The sequence below is a fragment of the Lotus japonicus genome, chromosome 6 (genome assembly GCF_012489685.1).
Source record: "Lotus japonicus ecotype B-129 chromosome 6, LjGifu_v1.2".
Lineage (NCBI taxonomy): Eukaryota > Viridiplantae > Streptophyta > Magnoliopsida > Fabales > Fabaceae > Lotus > Lotus japonicus.
Genome location: NC_080046.1, coordinates 43,114,433 through 43,130,796, shown reverse-complemented (window position 1 = coordinate 43,130,796; position 16,364 = coordinate 43,114,433). Strand labels below are relative to the sequence as shown.

Here is a 16,364-nt window from a genome sequence, read left to right as displayed (position 1 = left end):
ACTAACTATAGTGAGTAACCACTTACCAATTGGCAAGGTGCAAGCCATGAGAAACCCCATCAAGAGACCACACAAAGGATTTATTTGCACGATCGATTCACAAACGTTCCTAAACAAACAAACAAATTGCACGGGGTAGATAAGAATAGCGGATAAAACCAATTTAGCCAAACACACGCGCTCTGCACGATTAAGAAGCTTAGCTTTCCAAGAGAATAGACACCTTTAAATATTGTCCAAAGAAGATTGGAAGAGAGCTTTCTAAGACGCCTTTGGATGTTATCATAAAATAATTTAGTATTTAATATTTCACTAATATTAAATATAACTAATTATTTAAAATATTATATAAATAAATTTGAAAATTATACACTAAAGTCTAAATATATTACAATTCTACTAATATATATTTCACATAATGTATATATAGGTCATAGTATCTTCATTGAAACCTTTCTCTGTAAATTGATCCTCTTCCCTGAACACCTGAACGTGTTTAGTAGATTGCTGAAGAAAGATTGAAAGCAAGATGAGTTCGGTGCCAAAGGAGACAATCGAAGTGATCGCACAGAGCATTGGCATCACCAATTTGTCCCCCGATGTTGCTCTCGCTCTCGCTCCCGATCTCGAGTATCGTATTCGCGAAATCATGCAGGTACACACACATCCACATCCACAGTTTGTGATTTTTCTTCTTCGATTCAATGCCCCACCTTTTTTTTTGAGTGTTTTCACTGAATTTGAAGTAACCTGGTTCATATCTGGTATACCCATTTTTTAAAATGCAAAATTTGAATACCCAATTCAGTTCAATGATGAAACCCACTTTCAATTTGACATGGAATTGCTTATACTTGGAAAAATATTTAGTAAAAAATTGCATCATAATAGGGTTTTAGCAATTTATAGGGTTGGATATTGTTCTTTTGTTGTTGTTGATTATTATTGTTATTAGATTTTTGCTAATAGACATATGGGCTTGTTTATGCTGAATTGTGCAGGAGTCGATAAAATGTATGCGCCACTCGAGGAGAACTTTCCTTACTTCAGATGATGTGGATAGTGCACTTGCATTGAGAAATTTAGAGGTAACTTGCTATGCTTGCGCCGTGCTTGCTTAACTTTAGAAATTTAGTTACATGTTTATTTTTAAAAGTTCAGCGAATTTGATAAGAATGTTTTTTCCGCGATAGGGTACATTTTTCTGCTCTGTGAATAATTTTTTTCTTAATTATGTGGAAACTGGTTAACATATAACAGTGCATTATGGGAAGGCACTTATTTGTCATTTAGAAGATGGCATGTCTCTAGCAGCACATGCATATAAGAGTGGCTTGTTGTAGCATGTCACATTCTTATCTTGATTTTGCTTTGAAACTTCCAACTTGACCAGCATTTCTATTGTGTTTGAATTTTGTTTTTAGCCTTGAAAAGTTTGGCACCGAATCCAGTCTGCACCCAGCTTATATAATCTTTATATTTGTTTTCATTGTTATTGTTTTGCTTACCTTTTGTATTATGTATCAGCCGATATATGGTTTCACCTCAAATGATCCTCTGCGGTTCAAAAGAGCTGCTGGGCACAAGGATTTGTTCTACATTGATGACAAAGATGTGGATATTAAAGATGTAAGAATTTTGTAGGTACATCAAAACTTCTTTTCTGGTGGAAGTAGTTGAATTGCTTCCTGATATGTTATTCTCACATATTTCTTGATTTGAATAGCTGCTTGAAGCACCTTTACCAAAAGCACCCCTTGATACATCAATTACCAGTCACTGGTTGGCTATTGAAGGTGTGCAACCTGCGATTCCCGAAAATGCTCCAGTTGAAGGTATTTTTCTAAATTTAAGTTTAACTAAGTAAAGGAGATTAATTTTGGTACCATAAATGCGGAATGCATGGTTTGTATTCCACAATCTTAAATGCGGTGTGTATTTGTGGTAGATTGGGATAGTGAGAAAATGTGTGAGAATGATGCCAAAATTAATGCCCTTAATTAAACTGAACTTACCTCCTTACTACACTTGGATTCTTCCAGCCTCATTACTTAGTTCATATGATATTATGGCCAAATCGTGCCTGTCAAGCATAGCTGCTTTAACACTAAAAATTATAACTACAAATGATCTATGACTCTGTATTTTATATTTTATCACCCGAATGATTTCACTCCTTTTGTATGATTACAAAGTTTCAGCCATTGACAATTTTGCTTGCTAAATGTTACTTGCAGCTTCGTCTGAGATGAGAAAATCTGAATACAAGGAAGACGGGCTTCCTGTTGATGTTAAATTACCTGTTAAACATGTAATAACAAGGGAGCTTCAGGTATATACATTATGTGGTGTGTACTTTTCTTTAATTAATTTCTTGTTTTGTGCTGAACATTAATGAATTTTGTTTCTTCTTCAGCTTTACTATGAAAAAATTACTGGGCTGAGTTTAAATAAGCCTGGTTCTATTCCTTTTAGAAGAGCATTGGTTAGCTTGGCAACTGACTCCGGACTTCATCCCTTAGTTCCTTATCTCACATGCTTTGTTGCAGATGAGGTATTGACAAGTGTATAGTAGTGATTATTTTGGTCTTCTTAATGTATCATGTGAAATGGACTAAGTACTCATTTTATATTTTTTTCCCATGTCATACCAGGTGGCACGAAATCTAAATAATTTAAATATTTTATTTGCCTTGATGCGCCTTGTGCGGAGCCTTTTGCATAATCCTCACATACACACAGAACTTTATGTAAGTATGGTGCTATTGTAAATTTCTTTGCATCTATAATTCATGAACCTCAGATGAGATGATCATCGTCATCTATGATAACTCTCATGAGGTTGATCACTGATATGTGATTCTATAGATAAACATAATAACTTTGTCTCAATTTGGATGTGTCTGGGTTTCTGAAACAAAGACTCTAGGACAATTGTAGCTTGCTGAAACTTGAGCTTTAACTACAGTTGTGTGCATTCTGATCTTTATTTCACAAAAACCTGACTTTTGTTAAATTCTACCAGGTACATCAGTTGATGCCACCTATCCTTACTTGCGTCGTTGCGAAAAGGATAGGAAACAGACTATCTGATGATCACTGGGAGCTTAGGAACTTCAGTGCTAATCTTGTTGCTTCAATATGCAAAAGGTGTGAACCTTCTTTTTATTTAATGATGAGTATAAATACTATGGTAGCGCTCATTTAAGTAAGATGTTAACTTAATAGTTCTAAGAGCTCTTATGACTCCTTTAGATCAAAATTTGGTGCATATTTCTTCCGATTGTATATTTTAGATAATAGTCCAAAAAAGATAAATGAAAAGGTCCACTTTTGTTGCTGTGCATTATGGTTCCACTTCCACTGTTTAATGCTAAATGTTGGCTGTTGAGGTTGTTACTTTTCTCATATTCAAATGGTGTATTGATGACTCTGTTATTTAATGTCATGGATTGAATCATGATTATCAAATCGACATACGTATAGTGTATCAGAAGACCCTAATTTCTGAATCACGAATCGTCTCGTATAATGTATCGTAAGATACAGATGCAAAAAAATTCTTAAATTGATAATAAACTGATATATCATATAAATATACTTCAAAATAATTAAAGATCCAAGTCATAAGAAGAAAAATAGTTGCTGGTTACCCAAAGTTCAAGTGTAGGGGTTGCGTGAACTTGTGGATGAGAGGGGAGAGGGTGTTTCTGTTTCATACTTTAAGGTTTCTTTATTGTATAATAAAGAGCCCTCAAAACGACAGGAGCTGAAGCGTTTAGCCGGGGGGGGGGGGAGCAAGCAAAAAGGTCAAATCGCAAACTTGGTCATGGCCGTCGCACAACCCGACAGGGAAACACGGCGCTCCATTTCACAGCCTGAATCGGACGATAAGCACGGCCAAAATGTTTCCAATGATTCGGACACGATTCAGGCGATACAGCTGCGATCCGGAGTCAGAACGATACTGGTGCACGATTCGCATCGCCAAGGGGTGTTTTCGCACCGCATCGTGATTCTTATCGCGTGATACTGACTATCATGGGTTGAATAACACATTTCAGTAGAACTGGGTGTATGATGGGAAGGGTTTCTTCATATGCATACCTAAACTATCCTGGATAATTTAAGATTGCAAATCCTTGATTTAAGGACAAAAATTTTCTTACACCGTTTGACATTGCAGGTGTGATGTATTAAATGTATCAAAATTAAAACTATGGAACAATAAAGAATTCTAAGCTTTTATGAATCATTTACATCTCGAGTTCTTATATTCCTAGTCTGTGGAATTCTACAGATTTGGGCATGTTTATCACAATCTTCAGCCGCGTGTGACGAAGACATTTCTTCATTCTTTCTTGGACCCTACAAAAGCTCTAACTCAACACTATGGTGCAATTAAAGGAATAGCAGCTCTTGGATCAAGAATGGTATCTTCTGACCTTGGTGTTTTAAAGGGGAATATATTGTTAGATGGCTTGTCGTTGTGATATTGGTTTAATAACTCTATGCAGATAGCTATGATTAAATCTTAATACAAGCATGGATTATTTTTACCATCTGATTAGTTCTTGAGGACAATAATGATTTTTTTTTCTTTTCTTTTTAGGATATGGTGTTACCATCTAAAATATTGGCATCTGTTGTTAATGCATATTTATCATTGCTACCTTAACTAATTTTCTTTCTTTGGGGATCATGGGTGATTTTATGCTTTGTGATGTAGAACTCCTAAATGTGTTATGCTTACCAATGAATAATGCTCCTTCCCTTTGAGTAGGTGCGCTTGCTTATACTTCCGAATCTCGAGCCGTATTTGCATCTCATTGAGCCAGAAATGCAACTTGAGAAGCAAAAAAATGAAATAAAAAGGCATGAAGCGTGGCAAGTTTATGGGGCCTTGTTGGTGAGTTATAATGTTTTAATTGAGTTTAATTTTAACAAGCTGATCCAATTTTTGTTTACAGTTTCCAATGTTGTGTTTTCACATTTAATTGGACAACATCTCATTCAAAAACGTGGCAACATGTTATTGGATGATATTGCGAAACTTTTTAACACCAAGAGGACATTCAAATTAAATTCTTCAATCATTAAGAATACCGAATTCTGAGTATGATGCATGAATTCATTTGTTTCCCTTGAACATTTTTTTTACTGAAGTCATCTTTCAGTGTGCAGTAGGTCAATGTATGCATGAAAAGGCCAAAATATTCAGCAGTTTGCTCTCACCTCCAACCCGTGTCACTTCAAGAGGCAATGGAAAAGCCTTGATTTCAATGCCAAGTATGACTTTATTTCGCCACTTTGAGAATTTAATTGTTGTAATATGCCAATACATGCGTGCTCCTAAAATAATGAATTTGATAAATTTGTTTGTATGGATGCCTTCCGTTCATGGCTGTGATCTCTCTCTCTCTCTCTCACACACACACACTTAAAATCCTGACAAGAAACAAATAATAAAGGGGTAGGTGACTAGGTGTTAATAGGAAACATTTTCTTTCTGATAGAAACAAAATTGTCGATTAACTGCAGTGAGCAGCACTACAGAAAATTAATTATATGTAAAACCATTATTCTAATATTTTTTCAACAAATCAACTGTTTTGAAGAATACAGCTTATATTAAATATATTAATATTTTGTTGTTCATAATATTTCTATGTGATGTTTCTTTTGGGATTAAATTTTTCTTAGAGAAAGATTCAATGTTGGTTGCATCATGGTTAATGAAGAATTTTTATATATATGAAAGCTATAGAAATGTCAATTATTTATCATGAAAAAGTTTGCAGAAATAAAAAAATATTGGATCCTTTACTAAAAGCCATCTATTCACTTCTGCTAGTGAACTTTCATTGGTAGGTCAAGCATGTAGCATGCCCTTGCCGCATATTACACACTTACATTCTTAAATCACCCAATAATTTATATGTAATCTAATTTTCTTTTAGTAGTATCAGTTATATTGAAGAAGTCATGTTGAAGGCTTCACTATCTTGTGGAATTAGGCTCCCTTGAAGTGTATCCCTTATTTAATGCCAAATCCATGAATGTGCTTCTTAATCAATGAATATGCTTCCTGAGAAGGTTTCCATAAGAAAACTTTCTCTTTTTGGGACCCATGTAATTTACAATAGGTAACATTAATTTTGGACAAAACTTAGATACAGTTCTATACATGTTTTTAACTGTCGTACAATTACATCATGACACGTGTGTTGGAAAAAGTTGTTCTGATTCTTATGATTTATCTGTACTCTCCAGTTAATGTAGGTAAACGTAAAGCCAGCACTGACAATCTAATGCAGCAGCAGCAACCTCCACTGAAGAAAATTGCAACAGATGGTCCTGGGGGTGTAATAGCAATGAACTCCATGTCAGTGGACAACATGCAAGGTTCAACAGGTGGATATTCCACCATGATGGGGGTTTCCAATGTTGGCATGTCATCAATGGGTCGTCAATTATCCAATGACCATCACATGCCAGGAAGAGAGGTTGCGGGTCAACAATCGAAAGCATCTGCCATTCTTGCTCAAGCTTGGAAGGATGACATCGATGCAGGACAGTTGCTGTCATCAGTGGTTGAATTATTTGGCGAAAGAGTGTTGTCATTTATTCCAAAACCTGAAGCATGTATATTTTTGTAAAGCTGAGTTCACTGAATTTTTGTATCGTTATAGGCTAGAATAGAAACCTTTACTTTGATGTCTTTAAAATTTAAACCCATGAAAAAACTAGTGTGAACACCCTACTTCTTTCTTGTGTTCTTTGGTCTTGCATGATTTATTTATCATAGATTCTCTCTATACACAAAGGTGCAACTTTCTCTATATACAAAGCAGCAACCTTGATTCTAGGGGTTTAGATTATATATTGCTATTATACTTTACAGCATGGTACAACAAGTAGAGATTACTTAAGTTTAGTACACCTCATGCCATATTACATGATTTTTTTTTTGAACCGCCATATTACATGATTAATTATGGTAGTTATTTATTAATTATCATAAAATGGTACTGACATAATTTCAGTACCGAAGTATTCAGAACTGAAATTACAGCCACCATACGCAACTATTGATTTGGAAGACATTGAGGACTCATTTCATGGATCAATAATCATGAAATTATACATACAGGATACACTTGGACCTTATTCATAATCTGTATACTTATAAGTCTTAACTAAATTACTCTTTCTCACTTCTGTTATTTGTCAAAAAAATGAAGATGTCTTGAGTACTGAAAAATGCTGAGTTTTAAGCTCAGCTAGAACTTCTTCTGACTATCAATATTTACACCAATATGCTAAAGAAACTATAGGGAAGCAACACAACTGTTGAAAACAGATGTAGTTTTACATTGTGATGTGAATAAATATAACTATTTCTCCTATAAATTCGCAAAAATAACCGACCGAGTGATGAACTATTGAGATGGCAACCACCATTCGAGAGGCTGGTCAAAACTTAATCTGGATTCTGGGTCGATAGGGTAATACTGGACTTGGGTCGGTGATACCTCATAGCCGCTACCCAACCTGACTCGGAGATTGTTATTAGCGCCTTGAAAACTGGAAAGTACCCCCAGGATTGAGCCGGTCATCAAAGATTGCAAGCGTTTACTCACTGTTTTCTCTACGATCGTTTTCTGCCATGTTAGAAGACATGTCAATGTTGTGACTCATACTCTAGCCAGACTAACCTCAAATGTTTTTACTTTTCCTTCTAATATGTGGTAAAGTGAACCACCTCCTTATACTGAGCATGCTCTCTTTGTAGACTCAACTCATTTTAATTAATTGATATGATGAACTTTCCTTAAAAATAAGAAATTCTTTCCAAAGTTTACAAGAATGAATTAATTTAATTGCTGCATTAATTTTCTTTATCAAAATTAAATTATAATCATAAAATGTGCAAAAAGGAAAAAGATAAACGACGTCGTTGGTATCTTCACAAAACCTTTCATTTCCTATCACTCAATGACTAGTCACTATGCACTCAAATGCTTATGCTTCTGTTAGCTTCAGCTTCATTTGAAAACGAACCTCTCAACATGAAAATTGAACTCAATCTTTAACTTCCCGTAAACCCTAATCCCCATTGTTCACATTGCAGAAAAAAACTCTAGAATCCATAACCAAGAGTGGAAATGGCAATGCTTCCCCTCACAAACCCTAATGAGCTTCTCTCATCCTCCTCCATTCCCACTCCAATTCGCCACAATGCATTGTCATCCTCCTCCTTTTCCCTCAGAAAATGCGTTTCTCTAAATCCTACAACAAGAAGAATCAGCACCCCAGACCCCCTACGACGTCGTTTTGGGCCAGTTACCTGCACCTTCGCGCCCATTGACAACGCCAAGATTAAGGTTGTCGGTGTTGGTGGCGGCGGCAACAATGCCGTTAACCGCATGATTGGTTGCGGATTACAAGTGGGTTTCATTTTTTCCCTACCCATTTTGTAATTACTGATCAAGTTTTGTTTTTTATTCAATTTTGAAAAATGGGTCAGTTATTTTATTTATTTATCTATCAACAATGTGGTCACTGTGTTGGGTTTGTTTCTATTTTGGAGAGTTGCTTTTATCATGGTTGCAATTTTTGTAATCACTTCCATGGTGAAGACAGTGTAGACTAAGCTGTTATTGGTGTTTTGCTGCTGCACTGTAACTAAGTTGATTGCTAATGTTGAATTCTTCTGCACTTTATTTTACTAACCAGGGTGTAGATTTTTATGCTATAAATACTGATGCTCAAGCACTGTTGCATTCTGCTGCTGAGAATCCTATCAAAATTGGAGAACTTCTGACCCGTGGTTTAGGTCAGGCGCTCGCCTTCTATGCCTAGGAGGTTCCTTTGTGCTCAATTGTAACTTGAATTTATTTTGACTATTATGTGACTTTTGTGTCTGTGTAGCCTCACTCTAATGTGGCCTTTGATTCGGATTGCTTGATAGAGATGCAGGTACTGGTGGGAATCCACTTTTGGGGGAACAAGCTGCTGAGGAATCAAAAGAAGCTATTGCTAATGCTCTTAAAGGCTCAGATTTGGTGTTTGTAACTGCTGGCATGGGCGGGGGTACAGGGTCTGGTGCTGCGCCAGTCGTGGCTCAAATATCAAAGGAGGCAGGTTACTTGACTGTAGGTGTTGTTACATATCCCTTCAGCTTTGAAGGACGCAAAAGATCGTTACAGGCAGGTGTCATTTCTTCCCTTACTTGAGAATAGGCTAGTATGCTGCTTAGTATGTAGAAGCTACTTCCAATGTTACATACTTACACGATACCGCTTTCATTATTTTGCTCAAAGTTGAAATTCCCCCTTTTTTTTCATGAGTTATACTTATACCCTTCTAATTGCTGAAGTGTGATCATGTATTCCATCAATTGCTTGATGTTTATTTTTCGTTCTTCCAAGATATTGTGTTGCTCCGATAAGCGCTTGTGTGGTTAAAATTTACACGTTCTCTTCCAGGCACTTGAAGCCATTGAAAAGCTGCAGAAAAATGTGGATACACTTATAGTGATTCCAAATGACCGTCTGCTTGACATAGCTGATGAGCAGACTGCGCTGCAGGACGCTTTCCATCTTGCAGATGATGTTCTACGGCAGGGAGTACAGGGGATATCAGACATCATAACAGTGAGTTGATTAATAATTTATTCATATTTCCTGTCTGGGCATTATAAAGTGTAAAAGTTCAGTGATCCCCTTGATTGGTTGATTGCAAAGAGAACAAGGAGGCATTAGAGGCATGAATCATTCTTCACCTCCTTTCTCCCAATTCATTTGAACGACTCCTCCTCTATCATAATTGGACATTTATTTAATTCTCGGGCTGATTTTTCTGTTGTATCTTTTCACAGATACCTGGCCTTGTAAATGTGGATTTTGCTGATGTAAAAGCTGTGATGAAAGATTCTGGAACTGCAATGCTTGGAGTAGGTGTTTCCTCCAGTAAAAACCGTGCAGAAGAAGCTGCTGAACAGGCTACTTTGGCTCCTTTAATTGGATCATCTATTCAGTCAGCTACTGGGATAGTATATAATATTACTGGAGGAAAAGACATAACTCTTCAGGAAGTGAATAGAGTGTCTCAGGTATTTCATCAGAACTTGCTGAAGGAGCATTTTAGCATTCCTTTTTGCTCTCTGATCTTCTGAACTTGTTTACTGATTTTCCAACCTAATAAATTTTATAGGTCGTGACAAGTTTAGCCGATCCTTCTGCCAATATTATATTTGGGGCTGTTGTTGATGATCGCTACAATGGGGAGATTCATGTGACCATGATTGCAACTGGCTTCTCACAGTCCTTCCAGAAGACACTACTAACAGATCCAAGGGCTGCAAAGCTGCTTGACAGATTACCAGGGGGCCAAGAAAGCAAGGCAACTTCCCCTCCCCTCAATGCCTCAAATATTCCATCAACTGTTGCATCTAGAGCATCCCCACGAAAGCTCTTCTTTTAATTGCTTAGTTCTACTCTTTTTAGTTTAGTCATTTAGCTGTGGAATGACAATACTCTTCCCTCGAATATCTACTCTGTTTTTGCAAACTCCCCACTTTCTTTCTTTTCTCCAAGAAGTTGGCTTTTTCCTATTTGTATGACTCGTTAGTCTGATTGTTAGTGTAACAAACAACTTGCTTGTAGCTCACTAAACCAGCATTTTGTGGTATGTATATATAGAAGTTCAATTTTTTTGAGAAGACAATAATTGGAAGTTGGAAAGACTTCTTGAGGACAATCATTGGAAAGACTTCTTCCATTGAATTTTCTTTAGCAAGCTTTCAAAACACTTTCAATGGAAATCAATATCTTATAATGAATTGAAACATACTTGTCAAAGTACTCAGAATTTGTTTCATAGAGTGATATTTAAGGCGATAACTTAGTTAAAGGTCTAAAAATTTATCATCAATATATTAAGGATAAAATCTGGATACAATGCTATAGGTACTGTTTGTACTGTTATTCGATGAAAAGATCAGTTCTACATTGATATTTTGTTGAAATGGTATCTTGAGAACTACTGTTGGCTTTTGAAAAAGGAAAACAATGACAAAGGAAAATGGAAGAAGAAAAAAGAAGTTACATGTGAGAAGACAAAAAATAATGTAACGTGATGATATTTGATGAACTCCTTATTGTTGAGGAATATAATGCTGTTAGTTTTGTTGATAATGTACCCAGTTGGGTGATTGATACAGTGGCGGGACATAAGAGAGACGTGGCACTTCCAAAAATTTTGAAAAATTCATAGATATATGTATAATGTAATGATATTTTTATACAATATTATATATATGGTTTAATATACTCAATTCCAGGCTGCTGACATGTGGGTGTGGTCAATGCAATTTCTGCCAAAGATCCTCGTCTCGTGGTGCATAGTTCATCAAATCAAGAATAGGGAAGGAAGAAGTATGACTATTGGAGATCTAAGCTGCAACTAGAAACTGTTACATTATTAACAAAGGAAGGGGTTGAAGGAAACAACTTTGTAGATTTGTTAGGTTCTCTATCACTTAAGTGTGGCTGTATGATTAAGCTTCTGTTTATGTTGGCTGAGGGCTGCAAAGGCCGCTATAATGATTTAAGACTTAGGATCCTATTGGGTGTGTGAGAACATTCAACAAACTAGTAAAGGGGTGGCAGAATGAGGGATTGGGTAGTAAGAGTCTAAGAGATGGGAAGGAGTTGAAGTTTGGAAGAGGATATGAGACAGGTGATGGAGGAGATCGGTACCAAGGATCAATAAAGTAGCATGAATTTGTACGTCTTTTTTTTTTGTCTATGTGGACAAGCGCATTCGTAGTTGTATTTGGGCGAAGGGGGGGGGGGGGGGCAATCAAGAGGCTGGAACCTTGTACCTTGGAAGGAAACGATTCGGCCGAAAGCTGATGGTGGTCTTGGCATACGTAGCACGCGGAACAATAATGTGGCGATGTTTGGTGGAGAGCCTCCTCCATGGACAGCACAAGCTTTGGGTGCAAGCTATTTCTCAGAAATATCTGAATAATGATCTCATACTTACAGGTTCTTACAATTATGGTGACTCTTATATATGGAAGGGTATTATCAAAGCAAAGGATCGCTTGGCAACTAGTTTTGGCGCACAACTAGGAGATGGTTCATCATCTTTCTGGTATAGCAATTGGCTTGGTACTTGTAAATTGTGTTCCTGTGTCCCGTTCGTTCATATATCTGACACCCTGCTCACTGTAAGTGATATCTGGCGAAATGGCACTTGGAACCTTGAGAGACTATACACAATCTTTCCATCGGAGATAGCGCAGGAAATTATCCACGTTGCTGTCCCCATGAATCCTACTGGAGTGGACCGTGTTCGATGGACAGGTGAGAATGATGGAAAATACTCCACTACCTCTGGTTATGAATTCTTGAATGGTGATGAGGAGCAGGGCAATCATGGCTGCTGGAAGAGAATTTGGAGCAGCAAAATTCCTGAGAAAATTCGTTTTTTCTTGTGGCTCGTTCGGAAGGGGGCTTTGCCAACCAATGAGAAGCGTTTCAGGAACCACTTGAGCACTACAACGGCGTGTTCTAGATGCAGTGCTGTTTTAGAAGATGTTGACCATGTTTTTCGTCGGTGTCCGGACTCGCGAGACCTTTGGAGGAGTCTTGGCTCAACACTAGCGGAGAATTTGATATATGGCTCATGGGGTTACTGTCGAATCGCTGCAATATCCTACCAGTTGCAGCTTTGTGGTGGGCATGGAGATGGCGGAATGACAACACGCTAGGCACAAAATCTTGGACGTTACAGTACGTAGTCAGGAAGAATATCATGGATGCTCGAAGCTGGAGACAATCGCCCGGTATAGCTCCGGACAGGAACGCGGTTTCAGAGCACGCAGCTCCGGCAGCGAACAAAGTGCAGCTCCATGTCGACGGCAGTTGGAATCCTACGGTGCATCGCATGGGCTATGGTGCTATCATTCAGGACTCGAACTCGAATTGGATCTCCGGGGTGTCCGCAAGTATGGGGATGGGCTCCTCGTTCCTTGCAGAGCTTCTAGCAATGGAACACGGGCTCCTCCATGCTTGGAGCCTTGGGCACAAAGCTGTCCTTTGCAAGTCAGATTGCAGGGAAGTTGTGGAGGTTATGCAGTAGGGAATGGATGTTTCTTCTTATTGGGAGAAGGACACTATCATGAGGTTGAGAGGGCTTCTCCACCGAGACTGGAACGTGCGGTTAGATCTGATCAGTCGCGACCGAAACACGGCGGCGGACTCCCTAGCTAGGCAAGCAGTGAGAGATGGTTCAGCTCACCGTATTTGGAGACAACCTCCATTGCATGTCTTGACAGCATTGTATGCTGATAGTGTAACGTAGTTTCGTTTTAATCTTCCTCTGTAACAAAAAAAAATTACTTTTGTTCTTGAAAACTTTTGTTTAATTACGATTTACGTTTCCTTAAACTTCTAAGCACTTTCTCACTTTTTATATATTTACACGGGCTCTAATTGTGATCTCATTCACACACCTACCCCACCTATGAAAGAATCTATGCTGTCTCTATTTCTATGACAAAATTAAAAGAAATATTTTTCTTTTCATATATATTTTTTTTATTTTTTAGAAAATAAAAGTATACTGAATAGATAAAGCATAATATGTAAGACCCAAGTTTTTAAGCTTAGAATAAGTGGAAGAGATTTCCATTCACGATTAGGTTTGACGTATTGAGAAGGGAAACCTGAACAAAAGTTTATTAAAGGAAATATATTTATGAAGGAGAAAGTTCAGGAAAAGTCAAAGGATTTTATCGAAGTCGATTTAAGTTATAGCACGATCGTTATACGCTTAACCTAGGTCAGAAACCCTAGTATATAGCTGATTTTCACTTTTAGGCACGACGGAAGTTAATTCCAAAAATCTTCAGAGAAATGTTAGAACTTCTCTTTTTCCATATATCACAATCGTTTCGAGGCGAAACTCTAGGATCTACGAACGTCCGATTCCAATCATCGGAAGTTTGCCGAAACCGAATCCCTGGTATTTCAAAACCCTAGAATTTCTCGACAATGAAGACTTTATCTATTCAGAGCTTCAAATGGATATTCTACACGCGTACACCCATTTCTCTTGATGATTTCAATCTTTCTTCCGAAGGAAGTTTTCTATTCCGACATTCGGTGCAAAAAGCAACTTATCGGGTAAAATAGTTTTACACCGACTATGCATTTGTTGCCAAAAATATAAGGAGACCTCATTTTAGTTTTGGAATTCTTTCGCCAAAACATATCTTAGAATTCATGAAGAATGACGCCGGAAAAATCAGATTCGCGAAACTTTCATTTCGCCGCGAATTTCCATCTTCTACATATAGCAAGAAAGGTGAGAAAATTTACAAGAACTCCTCCATTTCTCTCCCAAACCCGCGAGCTCCATTGAAGAGGAAGGAAGAAGAGTCTTTCTTCATCTCTTGCTTGATCGTCGATTAATCAGTTGCTGCTTCAAGGCTTCGAGGTATAGTCGCTAATCCTTACCTCTGATCGCTTTTTCCATAGCTTTTCTGTAGAGTTTTCTGAGTGGATAGTTTATGGGTTTTTGCAAAACTATCCTGAATCTTTCATTTCTGATTCTAAACCTCTTCTATATGTGCCCAAGATCACTTCTGCCGGATTAGATTTTCCGTTATGTCGCCGGAATTCCGCCGGAATCAATTTTAGCCTTAAATACCCATTTTTGGAGTTTTTGAGGTAAAGCTTCAACCTTTAGGCTAAAAACTATCGCCTTAGCTTAGTGTTAGTAGGATTAGTTGTCATAAACGTCGTTAGTAACGTCCCTGCAAAATTTGGTTTTTGGGATTTCAGTTTTGAAATTTCTAAGTTAAAAATCATGACCAAAATACCCCTGCGACAGTTTTTGATCCGATAATTTTTCCGAGTTCAGAATACCCTTAGTTACGGCTAATGAAAGCATAGGAACCAAGTTTGATCGAAGAAAAATCGAGCCCCACAATTGTGAAAAGTGGCCGAGCCCTATAGGGGAGGAGGGGGAAAATTCCTTTTCCGAAAACTTGTCCTTTCGCGCTAGATTATCGTACCTCGGAGTATGAACTACTTCGTGTAACCTTAGTGAGCATTGATAGCTTAGTTTCCGATAGATTTTGATAGAATTCTGTGGTTTTACTTTCAAGGTTCTTTTGAAGAATTTCCTGAAGATCAAGGAGCTCATTGTGAAGGAACGTTTGAGGAGAACGCTGGAATAACTAGAGGTAAGGACAACTTACCTTACTAGCTAATGCTTTAGGTGTCGACGCATTCGACTTGATTTACTGTTTATGCACTTGTTTGTGTATGATTGGGAAAATGTTTTCTGAGGCTTCGGCTGACAATGTAGATGATTCATCTACTGACTGTTTTTGAGATTGAATTATATGCTAAGTGCTATGTGGTTATTGCTTATTATGTGGATATATGACATGTTGATTGATGGTGCTGAGTTATTTATGCTTTAGCAATGAAATCTGAGTTTCTGAATAGTGAGAATAGCGGGCAGGTCATGCCGATTTTATTTTGAGAGTTTTGAGAAAGTTCGATAGGACGAATGAGATTCGGGCCTTGTTATGGTGTTTATGGATCGAGACATTCTCTGGAGTCATTTGGGGATTTGGAGATCCCGAGAACTGATAGGATTTGCGATAAGACTAAAAGGATACTATTTTGTAAAGAAAACTCATAAGACATTAAACAACCTCTAAATCTTCAAATAATGATAATAGACTCGTTCGGGGAAGCTTGGGATGCAAATCTTAGTTTTTGGAAAACGAGAAGTGTCGTCGGATCCAAGTGTTGAGGAAGTTGAGAGGTTTTGAGTATGTTGATACTCTTGTGCTTTGGGAGCAGTTGTGTTGTTGGGCTATCTGAGAGATAAGCCGGGAAACGGGTAGTTTCCGAGCATGTTGATGCTCTTTGCTCGTTGAGCAGTGTTGACCATCGGATAGAGATGAGTCGGATGACTTGGAGATCATCATGAGATACAGTTTATACCTTCGGGTACAGTTTATACCTTCGGGTACAGTTTATGCCTTCGGGTACAGTTTATACCTTCGGGTACCGTTTATGCCTTCGGGTACAGTTTATACCTTCGGGTACAGTTTATACCTTCGGGTACCGTTTATGCCTTCGGGTACAGTTTATGCCTTCGGGTACCGTTTATGCCTTCGGGTACAGTTTATACCTTCGGGTACCGTTTATGCCTTCGGGTACAGTTTATGCCTTCGGGTACAGTTTATACCTTCGGGTACAGTTTATGCCTTCGGGTACAGTTTATGCCTTCGGGTACAGTTTATGCCTTCGGGTACAGTTTATACC

At 37.8% G+C, this 16,364-nt stretch overlaps 2 protein-coding genes across 2 annotated transcripts; both read left to right on the top strand.

Moving 5' to 3' along the window:
* The first annotated feature begins 436 nt into the window (after positions 1 to 436).
* On the top strand, positions 437 to 6,842 carry LOC130724667 (transcription initiation factor TFIID subunit 6-like). Its single transcript, XM_057575944.1, has 12 exons — positions 437 to 655; positions 1,002 to 1,088; positions 1,528 to 1,629; positions 1,727 to 1,835; positions 2,238 to 2,332; positions 2,417 to 2,554; positions 2,655 to 2,750; positions 3,026 to 3,150; positions 4,301 to 4,433; positions 4,784 to 4,909; positions 5,178 to 5,289; positions 6,274 to 6,842. The coding sequence occupies exons 1-12, from the start codon at positions 530 to 532 to the stop codon at positions 6,657 to 6,659; spliced, it is 1,635 nt and encodes a 544-aa protein (XP_057431927.1). The 5' UTR covers positions 437 to 529; the 3' UTR covers positions 6,660 to 6,842.
* A 1,161-nt stretch (positions 6,843 to 8,003) lies between these two features.
* LOC130726430 (cell division protein FtsZ homolog 1, chloroplastic-like) lies at positions 8,004 to 10,618 on the top strand. The gene is made up of 6 exons (XM_057577690.1): positions 8,004 to 8,450; positions 8,740 to 8,839; positions 8,983 to 9,212; positions 9,492 to 9,659; positions 9,884 to 10,117; positions 10,219 to 10,618. Exons 1-6 carry the CDS (start codon positions 8,169 to 8,171, stop codon positions 10,486 to 10,488), a joined length of 1,284 nt encoding a protein of 427 aa, XP_057433673.1. The 5' UTR covers positions 8,004 to 8,168; the 3' UTR covers positions 10,489 to 10,618.
* Positions 10,619 to 16,364: the final 5,746 nt, after the last annotated feature.